At 39.1% G+C, this 16,517-nt stretch overlaps 2 protein-coding genes across 2 annotated transcripts; one reads left to right on the top strand and one right to left on the bottom strand.

Annotated features, from left to right (window-relative positions):
- Positions 1 to 946: 946 nt before the first annotated feature.
- Positions 947 to 5,706, top strand: LOC5510658 (sphingolipid C9-methyltransferase). Its single transcript, XM_032379810.2, has one exon. The coding sequence runs from the start codon at positions 1,197 to 1,199 to the stop codon at positions 2,571 to 2,573; it is 1,377 nt and encodes a 458-aa protein (XP_032235701.2). The 5' UTR covers positions 947 to 1,196; the 3' UTR covers positions 2,574 to 5,706.
- LOC5510683 lies at positions 5,171 to 16,159 on the bottom strand. Its single transcript, XM_001631085.3, has 14 exons — positions 14,189 to 16,159; positions 14,017 to 14,082; positions 13,656 to 13,800; positions 11,130 to 11,211; positions 10,877 to 10,955; positions 10,174 to 10,264; positions 9,548 to 9,738; positions 9,272 to 9,361; positions 9,110 to 9,198; positions 8,858 to 8,936; positions 8,126 to 8,275; positions 7,298 to 7,350; positions 6,817 to 6,874; positions 5,171 to 6,334 (listed from the first exon to the last, which is right to left on the bottom strand). Exons 1-14 carry the CDS (start codon positions 15,992 to 15,994, stop codon positions 6,170 to 6,172), a joined length of 3,144 nt encoding a protein of 1,047 aa, XP_001631135.3. The 5' UTR covers positions 15,995 to 16,159; the 3' UTR covers positions 5,171 to 6,169.
- Between the last annotated feature and the right edge of the window lie 358 nt (positions 16,160 to 16,517).

Raw genomic sequence — 16,517 nt, 5'->3', positions numbered from 1 at the left:
ATCTTGTGACAACCTGCTGACAATAGTATAATTATGTCAGAGGAGGAATATATGGTCTTGTGACCTCTCGTTTTGTTTTTAGCGAGTTGCTGTTAATGTCGCATTCATTATGGGAATGTATTTACAACCGAAAAGCTAATTCGCGGGGCTAACTTTCCTTTAATGGTCATGGAGGTCTAGTATTATACAATCGGGGGATTTTAAAATGTTTTTGTTCTTTGTTACGCATCGACAGCTTTTACCTGTCCTTAGAGAAAAAGTGCAAAACACAATACATGGCCATTACTCGTATAATTAATTCGCGATTTTCAACCATTCAATCGCACGCGTGGCTCAGCTGTTGTTTTAACGACAGACACGGGAAATCGGGCAGTTTGACCGCACAGCCATTTTTTAACTTTAAAATCAGAACAAGCTCTTTAATCCATCTTCAAACAGTCTAGATGGTACTAGAAGCTCAGCTAATGCGAACAGAGCCATATGTAAATTCACTACACTACATTCGCCTTCACAAAAAGCTTTGTCTACATCATTCGCCGAAATACTGCGGCTTCCCACAATGATTCTTCATTATTGAAATAAAGCTGGCACACCTAGAAATACAAGTTCGAGCCCGAGATACTGATTGATTCAGACCAAAATATAAAATAAAATGCTTCAACTGTTGGTTTGCTTTCTAAATAAGAACAAAGCAAACATGGCCGAGCAAATATGACAATTTAATCATGGCACACAGCTGCCTCCAAATAAAATGCTTTGAGCGAGTCCGTCAAAAATTTTAATCAGTCTTGAATACTAATACCCTCACGTGATAAACGCTTCTTTAGGGGGAGGGGTGGGTAACGTATTTTGTAAGCAAACAAGATATAAGCGTTGGCTCAATAATAGAGCCATTGAGGTCTAAAAAAAAATTTTCTTAGAGCTTAACTTGCGCCTCTGCCTTTTTTTTTCAGGTAGTAAATATCGAATACACGGAGGATATTTGGGGTAATGGGACGGGCTACTAGCCCCTCCCCCGTTGTTTTCTTCGCACAGCTGATTTGGCTCTAGACACGTGTACACAACAGTAAAACTTTGCACTTGTGCCCTTCTCTTTGTCAGCGCTGCTTCTCTCGGCCGGTAAACCAAAAAGCTCACCGAACCCAGGCGCAGTCATTCAGAACGGTACCTTCGCCTCTCTACTCGAGAACCGTATCATGGCTCACGCTCAAAATGGTTCGGTCGGGAACTCCCCTCGGATTTCGTCGCTCGAATCGAGAGATCAACTGGCTTGGAAGAAGGTTTCCTACACGACTTTGATTTCTCTCTTGGTCGGCGTCCCAGGCGTGGTCCAGTATATTTCAGGCCTTCCCTGGTGGGTTTACCCTGTCACATTCCTTCTCTGCCTTCTGCCGACTTTCGGTGCATTTATGATAATTTTTAACCGTATTTGTGTCGGTGAACTTGGGACAAAATGCAATGTGATGTCGAAATATGTGAAGTTCAACGACCCTTCGCTCGAGAAAAGCTACAGCAATAGAAAAATCCCCATCTATGTGTTGTACGAGTCGTATGCCGACGGTAAGCTAGACTTCAAGATGGAACCGCTACAAGCTTTAGAACATCGCAATGAATTCACTACCTACGAACTTGGCTACTATCACTTGAAATTTTTTCTTTGTAATTTTGTGCCGGAGCTGTTGTCGCACTCGAGGACTCAAGATTGTGAGCAAGTCCGCGACCACTATGACCGCGGCAATGACTTCTACGAAGCATTCCTCGGACCAATGATGATCTATACCTCTGGCATCGTCTACAACGAAGATGAAAGTCTAGAAGATGCTCAGCGAAACAAACTCAGTGCCGTATGTGAGAAAGTACAGTTGAAAAAGGGTGACAAGCACTTGGACATCGGGTGCGGTTGGGGTACCCTAGTCAACTATGCTGCTGAAAACTATGGGTCATACTCCACGGGGGTGACTTTGGCTAAAAACCAGGTGGAGTGGGGTAACAGAGTTGCCCAACTGAAGGGGGTTGAGAACCGTGTCAACTTCCTCTGCTTAGACTATCGTGACATTCCAAGGACCAAGTACAACAAAATAACGTGTCTGGAAATGGCCGAGCATGTTGGTATCAGGAATTTCCAGTCATTCCTTTGGCAGGTGCGAGAGATGCTGGAGGATGATGGCGTGTTCTTCCTGCAGATTGCTGGCCTGCGTAGGGCATGGCAGTGGGAAGACTTCATCTGGGGCTTGTTTATGGCCAAATATATCTTCCCAGGTGCTGATGCTAGCTGCCCCCTGGGTTGGTTTATCACTCATCTAGAGCAAGCAGGATTTGAAGTGCAAGGCACAGAGAAAATTGGCATCCACTACTCATACACCATCAACCGCTGGTATGAGAACTGGATGCGCCCAGAGGCCCAGGAAGCAATGGTAAAGAAGTATGGTCGCATTGCTCGCATCTGGAACATCTTCTTGAGCTGGTCAACCATTATTGCTCGCCAAGGTAACTCCACTTGCACCCAAATTGTGTGTCACAAGAACCTGAATGGTTATGACCGTACCAGGTTTTACCAGAAGAAAAGAAACTAAGGCAGATTAGTTTACATCAAAGGGTTACTCTAAGCTCTTACAAACCTGTCAATTCTGAAATTTCAAGTTGTTTTTGGATTTATTTTTATTTTGAAGAAAGCACCCTTACTCAGTAAATTAGTATAACTAGTTATGAATTGAAAGGTATTTATTGATATTTTAATATCAGAAGGAATTCTAAAATATATGACAGAGTCTTAGGCAAATTCGAATTCCTTTTCTATACTTTTTACTTAAGCCTAACATTAAAATAGCTTAGAAGCCTTATTTCATAAAATCCCAATTTCATTACTTATTTACATATTTACTTAGTAGGAGAGTTCAAACACTGACTGGTTGGTCTACTGTTTTATATATAATTTAGTGCTTCATCCTTTAATCTTTCATAGCGTTTTTTGCCATGTTTCAATTGCAACTGACCAATATTAATACTTTTCATAATTATTTAGGTGTGACTTTAGCGATTGAGTGATTTACAAACGCTTTGTTTGCTTTAAAAGATTCGCAATAGTAATTTATTATTGATTCATGGTATACTGTGGAATTGCATTTACCAATCAAAATTAAGATTTTGTTGGATTCCCATTTAAGCCAGAGATGCTTCTATGTAAGAAAAAATATTATGACAAATACCATATGTTTATTGCTTGAATACTTTCAAATCATAACTACAGACTGTCAATCAATTATGAATTATATATGAAACTTGGGACCAGATTAGAGAAACAAGAAACATTTCCCAATCTGTTTGAAATACATCAAATTCACACTGTACCAAGTGTACCATTGTAGATTTCATACCATCGCTTTTGAGTGTTGCAACACCTTCATTTCCTATACATATCTATAAACAAACCTGACAATGTCAAAGCTTTAATTATAGTCAATTTTTACCAGGTTATTAATATTATCTGATGTAATCACATACATTATAGTATAGTTTTTGATTCAGGGAATGGTTGATTGGAACAATAACTGATTATCATATTATTTCTTTATTTTTATACGCCCAGGTCATTTAATTTATGTTTTTTTAATACACGGGAAATTTGATTTTTGATGGATCAAAATAGTAATGGTGGTTGTCTTTCCATGTTTTCCCCTGATGACAATATTTGATTATCACATGTGGATTATCAAGAGCAATGAAAAGATTGCAGATTCTAGAATGCATATCTTACATTAAATTGTAGTCAGGAACTACAATTGTGATATGTATAGATGTTACTAGAAGTTTGATATTTCAATATTTTTGCTATTTAGTATATGGAATTGTAAATTGTGTCAGTTAAAGGAACAGAATGGTGAATTGGATTTGCTTTCAGGGACAATCTCAACTTAAATGGTTCTACATTAAGTAGCTACCTCCATGTTAGTTTCCATGTGACCATTCCATGTTTACAAATTATAGGACTTCCATTGGTTCAGACATCTACTAGTTAATGTTCTAAATTAAAGATATTTTTTAAATTTAAATCTCATCTTCTTAAATTTATGTTATGTCTGTTCTTTTGGAATGTGTATAATATATTGGTATCCCTGGGTTCTATCTACAAACAAATGTTCATTTTCACTATAAATATTTGGGCTGTACAAATTGAAAAATCTTTAAAAATATAGATCCTGTAAATTAAGTAAAGATTTGCTAGTAGATTTCATATAAATGTTTTTGGTTAAATATAAAGACTGTTAGAATAACATATATTATATATTAGTATAAATCCACTCACATACTACCACGAATCTCACCAATTGATTTATTCCCATACTCACTGTCTATTGAGCCATAAATAGTGAGTAGCGAAAAAGTGGCGACAAAAGCGGTTATTTATTATAAAAATCATTTATTTGAAGGTAGTATGTGAGTGGATTTAGACTGAAACAATAAGACTACTTGTTCTCGTTTTCTATGAGTCAAATAGTCAACTTGGCACAATGCGCCTCGTTGACTATCTATTGACTCATAGAAAACTCGAACCCACTAATTGTTAAATATATTATATATATTTCTTATTGTAAACATAAACAATAAAAATCTCAATATTATAATACTATATTGCAAAGAGCTAAAAACGGCATCAGCCTTCATGTATGAATAATGTATGATTGCAGGCTTGCTCTCATGACTATGTAAGTCATGGTCATTGAGTATTGCACATAGGGGACCCACATAGGCTCGATTTTCAGCCATCGCTTGGCCACATCGGCCATTCGGGGTCCAGGAGACCAGATTGCGGGTTTCACATACTGCAAAATAGCTGGAAATCAAGTCTATTTTAAACAATCATTAAATAGACTGAGATCATTGTAAGAAGAAGATGATGATTAATCCATAGTGTCTATGTAATAAATGCTTGCTATTCAGGCTGATTTTGTTTGTCTTTTCTTTCACCTCAATTTCCAACTAAGGACCGAATGTGGGTGCCCAGGTAGTAAAGGAATAATAATAATGTATAAATTTTTATGGATGATAAGTTTTTCTTAGTGAGCTTTGGGAGAAATTTAGTAAAAGAAAGGAAATCAAGTTAGACTTTTTCTTTAGGTTATAGAGTAAGCCAAGCCACTAGCATTTTATTGTATTGTATTAGAACTACTAATAATAGATTGAACAATTTATTGTTTAACTTTATATTATACAGTATATATCATAGTTGCATAAATTTAATGCCAGACATTGGCCCAGCCACTATTTGCTAATGATGTAAGGTGATACCACAGAGATGATGAAGGTTTCCTGTGGCATGCATCATGGGGTGTATATCATTCACCGTACTGTCTGGGTTAAAGTCTGCCAGTGCTCAAGATTTATTGATCATGCTTTAGATCAAAAATAATTTTTAGTCTATTGGAATTTTAGCAAAAAAAGTATTTTAAGTAGATGCCATAAGTTATCTATCCAGCCATCCATAGTGGTTTGAATGGATAAAATGGTACTACTCATCATTATCACTGTCCAAAAATCTTTAGTAAATGTGACTCTAGTATGTAGCAAAGGGTGTAGGGAAAAAGTGTACATATCTAGCAGATTACATTCTTATTTTCAGCTTGCTTTTTAAACAAGACAGACGTTTTTTTATGGACTCGTGCAATGTACACTTGCAGATCTAATAAAAAAAACATCATCAAAGTCCAACAATTGCATTTGAGTGTTTGGTTTCCCTGTCATCGGTTTATAGACCCTGACTTGTGATTCCTGATATCATAGCAGGATGTATGTACTAGACATGAATGTACCCCCACTGAGAAAAAGGATAAAAATAAGTGACAGTGACGTTGCAGTATTTTTCATGATTACAAGACTCCTTTGTGGTCAGGGCAATTGAATTGATACCACTATACTGATTTGTAAGGGGCAAGTACAGTGAAAGTGTCAAAACAACAGCAATAAGAAATTCATGTATGACGTTTTTGCACCTAATATTGGGGGTGGAGAGGGGGGGAAACCTTCCCCAAGTTCTTCAAATGCAACCTACAGCATTTATATTTGCATACCCAACACCTACAGTCGATATCCCTTTACTGCACATCTACATGCATGCTGGATGATTGGTATCCCTTTACTGCACATCTACATGCATGCTGGATGATTGGTAATTTTACCCATGACTGAGAAACTCGTGCTTGGGAGAGAAATCCCACACTTTGACAGTCTTGTCATAGGAGCCAGACACAATTCTGTAGTCATTGAACTGCAGACATGTGACCCCATCTGTATGGCAGCGCAAGGTCAGCAGCCGCTGCCCTGACTCAAGGCTCCACATCTACATCATAACAAATAGAACTATTAGTGACAGGAGTGTCAATACTGTAATGATTCGAATAAGTTCCCTCCTTTAATAATAAGCACCCCAGACATGACCTTGAATATTGGAATAAGTGCCCCCTTTTCAGAATCTGGTATTTATTTCCCAAATGGAATAAGCACCTCCTCAATTAGTGCCCCCTCTCCAATAAGCCCCTACTTAAAGACCTTAAAATTATGGTATATTATGGCAAAAGCAGTAGAACAGAAAACACTTTATAAGAACATATCTTACCCTCCATAAATTCAAAAATTTAAATGTATTGTTGTTTTCTTTTATTGCCTGCTATCCAACACTCATTTTGAGTATTAGAATAGGCTAATTCTCAAACTCACTATAGGTGTTGAAAAAAAGGAAGAAATGCTTTGTTGGTGTGGACGAGTTGGCACCTTAATGCTTCACTAATGATCGCTAATGATTGGCTCACAAAGGCATTCTACCTTTAGTGTCTTGTCATCCCCTGCGCTAACAATCCGCCAGCTGTCAGACTGCAGGCACCTGCATCACAAGGCACAATACGGTAAACTTGGCTTGTTATCTTTGAGTTAGGCTTACACTGTATCATGTCATCGACAAATACAGGGGGTGGGATGGATGGAAAAAGTTTTCGGTTTGTTCGCCACCCCTCTCCCGCTGAGAAAATGTATATGCGGCTGTTTTAAGCATGCTCACAACATCAAGTCTCACATAGCGCCCACTTTGATTGACTAATTGAAGCAAGTAACTAAGAAACTTCAATCAAATATTGTTATTAAAGTACAATACTTTGGGGGTGTTTGTGCAAATAGGCTGTATTTTCAAATGGTTAAATGAAATGGTTAAAGGGCCACTTCCAAGTCATAGCATTTCTCAAAGAGAGGGAAAGTGTGATTACCATGTGGTGTGTTTGAATATGATAGTGATGGGAACAGTCTTGCATACCTGATTACTCCAGTATGCCCTTCTGATCGAATCCAATCCAATGTTCCAATGCACTATTTAAAAACAGTACCATCAGGTTAAACCATGTACTCGCCACATTTATGTCCATACACTATTTTACCATTAGCCTTCATAATGACTATGTACCTTTCACTAAAAGCTTATTATAAAACTATAATGATTATAGTTCTCTGTGCCATTTCGAAAGATAAAATCAAGCCCTTGTTTGCAACCAAGGCATATATAAAAGTTATTGACCAAGACAACCATACAAGTTATTCACCAAGGCAACCATACAAGTTATTAACCAAGGCAACCATACAAGTTATTGACGAAGGCAACCATACAGGTAATTGACAAAGGCAACCATCAGGTAATTGACCAAGGCAACCATACAAGTTATTGACCAAGACAACCATACAAGTTATTCACCAAGGCAACCATACAAGTTATTGACCAAGGCAACCATACAGGTTATTGACCAAAGCAACCATACAGAGGTAATTGACCAAGGCAACCATACAGGTAATTGACCAAGGCAACCATACAGAGGTAATTGACCAAGGCAACCATACAGGTAATTGACCAAGGCAACCATACAAGTAATTGACCAAGGCAACCATACAAGTACTGTAATAACTCCAGTCCTCCAAGCAGTGTTTTTCATCTATTTTTGTTAGACAATGGGTTGCCCTTCCATGACTGTACAACAGAACTATAAACAAGAGATTGATTACCTTTGGTTGAGTTTATTTTTTTTTACCAAGTTGGCACTAGTAACTAATGAGGCCTCAATCTAGCGGGTAAGCCATACAGTACAAGTCTCACCTTTCCAGTAGCAAGATCCCAGAACTTAAGGTTGTGGTCCAGGGAACCACTGATAACCTTTCTGCGGTCGAGGGTTAGATTAAGACAGGTAACAGCATCATGGTGTCCAGCAAGGGTCATTAGACAACTGCCTTCCACGAGACTCCACACCTGTGGCACAATAATACAACACATGAGAACTGGGAAATGAGTAGGGACTGTCACCCAGTGGTGAATAACATGCCAAGACATGCAGACGAAAAATGCATACAAGAATATGAGTATGGTGTTGCAACATAACATGCCAAGACATGCAGACTTGAATATGAGTATGGTGATGCAACATAACATGCCAAGACATGCAAACATAAATATGAGTATGGTGTAGCAATATGATATCACAAAATATGAGAACTAGAAAATGGGAAAGGTGTTGTGCAACACAACCTGATTATACTTGAGAATAAGAAAATAAGAAATTGCCCATGAGGAACATGTAGAATCCATTTGGTTCTTTTCCCAGTTGTCATACATAAGACATATTTACAGTGGGGACATAACGACAAAGAATGCATAAATGATCTATATCAGGAGCTTCTTTGCCTTAAAACACACCTCAAAATACTTAAAGTCAAATCCTGGTAGGTAAGGAAGACGATAAAGCCAGACATTGACTAGTTCCATGCTGTAGGCCTTTGTCAACTGCTTTTTGTACAATGAATAGTTCAATGTACAGTATTTTATTTCCTTTACCTTGATTGTATTATCATATGATCCAGAAACAATCTTGCTTTCATCAAATTGCACACACAGCACAGCAGCATTATGGCCCCTGCAATTATAAGATGAACAATGATTTATAAAGGAAGTTCTGATCTGCAGCCCCCCCCCCCCCCCCTTGACACACACAGTGCATAGGGGTTCGGGGAGAAAAATCTGGCAATTTTTCATATTAAAAAAATGACCAGCCCTAGCTATGTGCTGTAGATACTCAGTTTTAGTTACCTGAGAGTAAGCTTACAGTTGCCAGTCTTGATGTCCCATACTTTGAGTGTCTTGTCATAAGACCCACTCACAACCTTCTCGTCATCCACCTAGAACAACAGCATCAATTATCATCAGGGGTAGAAAAGAACGTAAGGTTTATAAGAAAAAAGGAACATTTACCTGAAGACACCTTACAGTGTGCATATGACCAACCATGGTCACCTTACAAGACGCCCCACTCCAATATGACTCAAATGACAAGTCCCACACCTATAATTTGATAGAATACAAGTGAAACAAAAAATCCCTTGGGAAGATGAAGTTATCAGGGTGTTCAAGTTGACTGACTAGGGATCACTAGTACTGTAGGGGAATCAGAGCTAGTTTGACAAAGGAGGGGTTCGAAGTCATCATGAATCCATTTATAAATTACTATTCAGCAAGGAGGGTATTTACCTTGATGGATCTGTCTACAGAGCCACTGACAAGTCTGTTACCATTGAGGTTAAGGCAGCGCACAGTGCCAGAGTGCCCTGCTAGGGTTAGCACTGCACTGGTGTCTTCCCTACTCAGATCCCACACCTTAATGGTCTTGTCTGATGAGCCACTGACTATACGAGTGTCATCAAACTGAACACATGAAATTCCTAGAGAAAGAAATACAAACCTTTTGCAAATGGCTTTTAATCATGCCACAAAAATATCTATGCTCCCTATATTTTTCAATTAGCCAACCACCATTAAGCAGCCACTTTTTAGGGTTCATTAATTATGTGCTATTTTTCTGTCATTATCTGACCAGCTTAGTTGTCAGAAGTATGCGAACAAATAGGAGGGGGGTTGCTCTTGTCATAGACCTCTTTAAGCAGTTCCTGAAAACACAGACACAGACAAAACACAGTGTTTTGTTTTGGATCAGTCCTATCGGCCTTCTCTCTCTTAGACATAAGGCCTGTAATAAACCTGATAACAACATCTAGTATATTTTCTTTGTACATATGGTCCTAAGGTCCAACAATGGAAAACAGAAAAAACGATTGCCTGCCTATGGCTCAAAGGTCATCCACCAAGGGAATGCCTACCTTGGGTGTGGCCCTCAAAAGTGCGAACATCACATCTCCCATTCAGCCAGTTTTTTCTCAGGAGAAAGCGCTCAGCAAACATCTTCTTCCACTATAGAAAATATACAACATTTCCATGAAGTTGTACACGCATTTAAATAAATTGTGTGACTCTAAAAAAAATCTGCTTCCCCAAGGAGGGCATATGCAAATATACTTTCACCATATGATATCTATAGACCGATTTAGAGAGCAGGATTTAGTTGTGTGTGACCTGTCTATGCAGGGCTTCTGGAATTACACACTTCAACTTTCATTGTCAAGCATCATAGCGGAGTTGTAGGCTGATTTACCCTGTAGAAGTGTCGCATAGAACTACTGTAAATCATGCTGTCTAAATCATCCTGACTACACACATCTCTAGGCAATCCTGGCTGTTGAGGGGATGGATCAGTGGCAATTTTCAGCGTGAGTAAACACCTTTTTCTATATAATGAACATTGTAATTTAACCACTTTTAGGTGGTAGAAATTATGCAGGGCAGGGTGGGAGGTGGGCTTTGAGAAAATTCCCTCCATTGGGGATCTTTTCTGGCATCACACATTGATTTCAAATTGAGTTCAGAACAAACCTGAAAAATGCCACTTGAGTACAGAACAAACCTGAATAATGCCTTTTGGGTACAGAACAAACCTGAATAATGCCACTTGGGTACAGAACAAACCTGAATGATGCCACTTGGGAGAGTGTGTCTCTGGAACTGTTGCTTCTCCCCAACCCTGGAGACCTTCCACTCATCATTGCTACAAAACAAGAATGAGGAGAAAAGCAAACACTTTTATATCAGGAGTCAATCAATGTTGTCCAGACGACTGTAAGTGGGATTGTATCATAGTCCCACAAAACATGGTATTTAACATTTCACCACACAGCCTTTCATCATTAAAAGGCTGTCTGAAAAAGCATAGGAACCTCACCTGCATAACCTCTGCCACAGGGCTGGCATGTTTGCTAAGTCATGCCAAAGTCTGTTCACAAGACTGCATCGGCATAGACTCACTGAAAAAAAAAGGTGTTTACAGTACACAATGAAGACATTCTTTGTGTGTGTGCCTCTGTCACACAACCGGAGTGTTTTTGTTTGGGAGAATTCTATAGCGAAACAAGAAAGCATGAGACCTCAGGTAAGTTTACATCTTACTTACCTGAGGCATAGTTTTTTCCACAAAGAATAATATGTTTTAGTGTGCAAAAATGTGTAAATTCACAGCATTTGTTTACTGACAATAGATGAATTCCCCTTTCAAGACTTTCTTCTGTATCAATGCATGAAATTTTAGCCCTTTGAAAGTTCACCAATTTGACCAATCATAGAGTGGGTACAATCTTCAAATATTTGATAAATACAGCAATAGAGATTTGATTGGAATTTAAAAAAAAGGTCTTTCTACTGGCCATATTGTCCAGCTGTATTTCTTTAAATACTCCCATAAGCCATGCCCCCTTTTATGGACTTGCCAACCCCACCCATTCTACCCCTCTCTTCCTATAGTCCTTGGTAAGGACTGAGCAAAGGGGGACACCTTTTCCCGTTGTGTCTTTTGCTATAAATTTCAGACTTCTATGGGGATTTAACTGAGAAGCGGCGGGATCGTAGCATGCGTTTCAGAGCTTCCTGCTCCTTCGCACTCCATATTACTCCATGTTTTGATCATTTTTGGGATGTTCAAAATTGGCTATTTTTGGCTCCCGTCGAGGTCGGATGACCTCTGATAGACTGATAGATTGGTTTGTGTCAGCGTCCTAAATTTATACTCTAGTTGTCTTTAACTGTTTTTATTTAAAATTTATAGGATTCTACTGACAGGCCTGGGAAAAGGGAAAAAGCAAACAGTTCATAAGAAGCCTCAGAATAGGAGACCTTAGTAGAATTATATTTTATTGTGCCCTTGCTTATGTGCTGTATTGTTCCATGATTGTTTGTTTTGCTTAGCATATTTTTGGTGCCCCCCCCTCCCGAAAATCGAAGAAAGAAGTAGCAAAGAAAGGAACAGCAATGACAATGTCAAAGGAACGCGATCAAGAGATTAGCTGCAAGCTGGACAGAAAGAGGAGGGGAAGAAATTGGCTGAAAACATTAATTCAGAAAAAGTGAAGGCACTCAATTTCTCAAAGATGCGACTAACTCCAGGTTGCAACCTGATAATGGTTAATGCTATAGATGACGTAAAAGCAAGCAAAAAGAGCGAGGAAGACAGCGAATCAGATATGAGCAAGGATTTTGATGACAGAGAATAAGAGCTTAACACATTGACCCCTCAACCGGCCTGTACCGGCTTTGGGAAGTACCCACAACCCAAAAAATTCATAAATGCAAAATAAACACAACAAGATGAAGATACTCAGGAAACAGTCAAGGGATAAATGGTCTTGAAGATATGCATCCAACCAAGGTGTTGGCATCTACTCTTGAGCCAAATAATAGCACAGGTTCTTTGACAAATTTCAAATCGAACAAGGAAAGAAAAGCAGAATCACCCCTCTCAATAAAATGCTCAAAATACCACACAAGGGAGAGAGATCAGCAAACACAGCTCAAGACACAAATAGATACCTTTATTATGATCCTCCAGGTACATTTCCATGGCCTCAAAACACAATGTCCACTACTTGAAGGATTGTACAACCACGAAGATGTCTTTACGTATTGCAAAGCATTCTGGGAAATCCAGGGGAAAATTCAAGAGGGGAGAACCAGTAAACACTCCTCTCCCCAAAGTCAGATGTTTTTTTATAAGTCTTTTCACCCCGAAGCCAAACAAATCGATTCCAGGTCATACAGACCCAGAATTGCAGTGTAAACAATTTTGGAATCAATTTGGTTTCAGAAAAGACAGCATTTAGGAGAGCTGTGGTGATTCATTAGAAAATTATTTTCTCATGCGGGCAAAGCCAAACAAGAAAAAATCATCATGAATCCACCTTTGCTTGCAAATATCCATTGGCAAAGCACTCAATTATGCCCCAAAAGACTTCATGATGTCCTGAGACACTCTCCTAATATGCTCATAGCTGTATTTTTGATGAAAAATACAAGCAACCATCAACTTGTGCTGGCTTCAGCACAACGACGAGGGATTAAAAGTGGGGACCGCAAAGCACTGTTGGAAAGCTTGGATACCGCTGACTAGGTGCAGCTGTGTTTGACTTTGACAGGCTGTATAAAACTCAGAATAGGGGGGGAGGTATCTGTTTTCAGTCTGTTTTTTTTTGTAAATTCAGTAAAAAAATAGCCAGGAGTCAATGGGGTATTCGACTTTCAAAGTTCGCAGCTCACAGAGATCGTTTCTCTGCTGTGCCCTTGATCGACTGACCCGTTCGCGGGGGGGGGGGGGGGGGGGGGAAACCGTTGATAATAGAAGTCATTAGCAATGCATGCTGGGAAGAAGTGTCCTTCCCCCTTGGACTGAACTTACATGTAAGTACTGAACACCAATCCTCACCTGGATCTAGATACGACATGATCACTGATGTGACATTATGTGGTAGCCAAGCCAACATGTCTTGACAGTTTGAGGGGCAAGTTTTATGCAGTATGGGCTCCATCAAGACAGACAGGAGATGCATCTGAGGCAGTTCACACTTATCCTAGGGAAAAATGAACATTCTTAATCACATATACCTTGACAAAGAGAAAGTCATGAAACTTCAAACATAAACATTACGTACAGTACCATAGTAACTATCCACTCAATTTTAGGTAATAATCTATGTTGACTAAACAACATGACACCATATTTTGCTATAATAACACCAGCCTACATAAATTTCTCAAGTAATATTATATCTTTCTTTCATACTCACAAGTATTTTACGAATGAGAATATTCTTCTGCTCGTCATTAAATTCTGCAAACCACTTCAAGAAAGCCTGTGAAGTAATACAAGGAATGATTTTTGTCAGTAAACAACCATGTCCCAGCCTCAAATGCACATATTCTAAAACAAAATAGGACTACCGACTACTACATGCTTACTTCCGTTTGCTGCATAAAGGTGGAGCCATCGACTTTAGGCCTCTCTGCACAAATCAGACCATGTTTCTTTGACAAACTCTGCTTCTCATTTGAATTCATTAATTGTCTAGAATGTGTTTCTTTAGTATTCTGTAAGCATCTAACTGGTAAACTGTCACTTGTACATGCATCATTAAAGTGTGAGGTGCCTTGCATTGCAGTATCCACAGAGTCGTTATCAGCAGAATGCTGAATATCTCCCATGGGTTCATTATCTGATACCTTAACTTGAGTCAAGCCTGTAAATGTGTAGTTTTCTGAACACGCTATAGTAGCAGGCATATTATCTGCTTCCTCCTCCCCCGTATCTTCAATCAAACCCAACCCAGTTACACCAGTGACAGAGTTCATATTAGAAAGCTCTTCAACTTTTTCATCAATACTCTTGCATTTACTGCTTATTGTACTAAGAACAACTTCAGGATAAAGGGCGCTACATGTTGTGCTGTTTTCAGGAATGACAGAGAACTCCACTGATTCGTCTTCTACTACAAAGCATTCCTTCATAGTAGCAACAGCTCCTAGACTGCTTCCCATGGCAATCAAGGTTTTGTGAGTGATGTTTTCTATGTATCCTTGCTCCTCAGTGTCCCTACAGCCCTGCCCTGTATTGCTTAAATGCATGTTTTTACTTTTATCCTCAGGGCTGGCTGGTTGTGAATCCTGAAATTCCATATATTCTTCTTCTGAAGCCATACCCAAATGTTTTTGATGTGGCAACATCAAATCTACATTTGTCATTTTATTTCTTGATATTGCTTCAGCACACTCGGCATTAGCAGAGTTAATTGCAACCAGCCTATGTGCTTTGCTTCTTTGGGGGCTTTTAAAAAAGTGGATAACACCAACAGTCTTGCCATTTTGGTTCATAATTTGACTATGACCAGACAGAAATGGAGTACTTTTCCCAAGTCCCAAGCTTTCATGGTTGATGATACCAATCTTAAAGGAATCAAATCCATTAAATGTAGCACTTTTTCTCAAGCCAATGATCCGTTTCTGTTTTGTAGGAGGACTGAGTGGTTCAGCATTACAATCTACTGTAAATCGGGTTTTTCTAGGCCAGGTATTGTATGTTCGGCTGCAAAAACTTCTGCAACTTTGTAAATTGGGAAAATCTTGAATAGACTTTGACACATCATTACATTTTCTTCTCCTATCAACAAAGCAATCGTTGAGTGATAAAGACCTTGGGTTTTGTTCTGTCGATGCGTTGATCATTTGTTTTGTCGTTTCTTTGTGTTCAATGCCGATTTCCCGGGCCATTTTGCATAGAAGGGGGTTATTGGTAGATGAACAGACGTCTCTTTGGCGACGAGAAAATTGTGTCCTCTCTGATGAAAAATCATGAAAGGTTCCAGTTGCCGTTTGACAGTTCGACTCTTCCACAAAAACAGAATCCAACTCCTGGTCAAACTGTTTTAACTTGCGTTTCCGGAGGTAGTTGAAGCTCCTTGACTTTTTTACCCCAAACTTTGGTTTAGTTTTTACGGAGTTGCAAGATAACGAATTGGCAAATCTAGAGTCGGCAAAATGTATGTCGGCTTCAAGGCAGACATTTCGTCCTCGGAGAGTCCGATCCCTATCTGCTTTCCTGAAAGTCTCAGGAGTGTTCTCTTTACTCCCTTTCCCTTGTTTAGTTTTTCGGGTGAACCATGCAACTTTCTCCCAAACTTTGGAGCGCGTTTTTAAACGTCTTTTGGAAGTTTTTGCGGTGGGCTGTGACTTGTCTTCTGGAGAAACATCCAAAGTATGTGCATTCTCCATGTGTTACACAAAATAAAAACCTTAATAAACGCACTGAGAAACTTAAAGGTTTCGTTCTCACCCGCCTGGCTCGCTATCAAAGGTTTCACTCGTCCGCCCTGCCGCCATCTTACTGTTGTTTACTAGCCTACTGTGGCATACAATAGCTCAACAAGTCGATAAGAACTCGGCACACCAACAGGCCAGGGAAAAACAGTCAATTTATTTTCGCCTATGAATCGTGTTTTACTCGGGGGTCCCTCCATTCAAAATAGAAAATCAACTATTCTCTTATAATTTTTTTTTACAGTTTATTTAATATGCAAAATATTTGCTATAGATGACCAGATATTGTGATTTTTTTTATTTTCTAGCAATTCTAGACTTTGTGTTTAGACCTGACGGAAATTCCTGTCGTGAAACGTGTCCTTTTCCAAAATTCCAGTTTTATCAGTTAGTGATTTCAGGAATAGGCTGATGATTCTTATCGAATGCAGCAGCAATATTTGCCAAATATTTACAAAATGAGTCGCTTTCTCTGCGC

This window comes from Nematostella vectensis, chromosome 1 (assembly GCF_932526225.1).
Source record: "Nematostella vectensis chromosome 1, jaNemVect1.1, whole genome shotgun sequence".
NCBI classification, from domain to species: Eukaryota; Metazoa; Cnidaria; class Anthozoa; order Actiniaria; family Edwardsiidae; genus Nematostella; species Nematostella vectensis.
This window is presented reverse-complemented; position numbering and strand designations above follow the sequence as displayed.

Excerpts from the sequence above, each read along its gene's own strand:
- LOC5510683 (XM_001631085.3), bottom strand. The coding sequence starts at position 15,994 with ATGGAGAATGCACATACTTTGGATGTTTCTCCAGAAGACAAGTCACAG. Across the intron at positions 6,875-7,297 it reads GGGCATACTGGAGTAATCAG|GTGCCTGCAGTCTGACAGCT; the intron begins GTATGCAAGACT and ends CTTGTGATGCAG. Across the intron at positions 6,335-6,816 it reads GGGATGACAAGACACTAAAG|ATGTGGAGCCTTGAGTCAGG; the intron begins GTAGAATGCCTT and ends GTTATGATGTAG.
- LOC5510658 (XM_032379810.2), top strand. The coding sequence starts at position 1,197 with ATGGCTCACGCTCAAAATGGTTCGGTCGGGAACTCCCCTCGGATTTCG.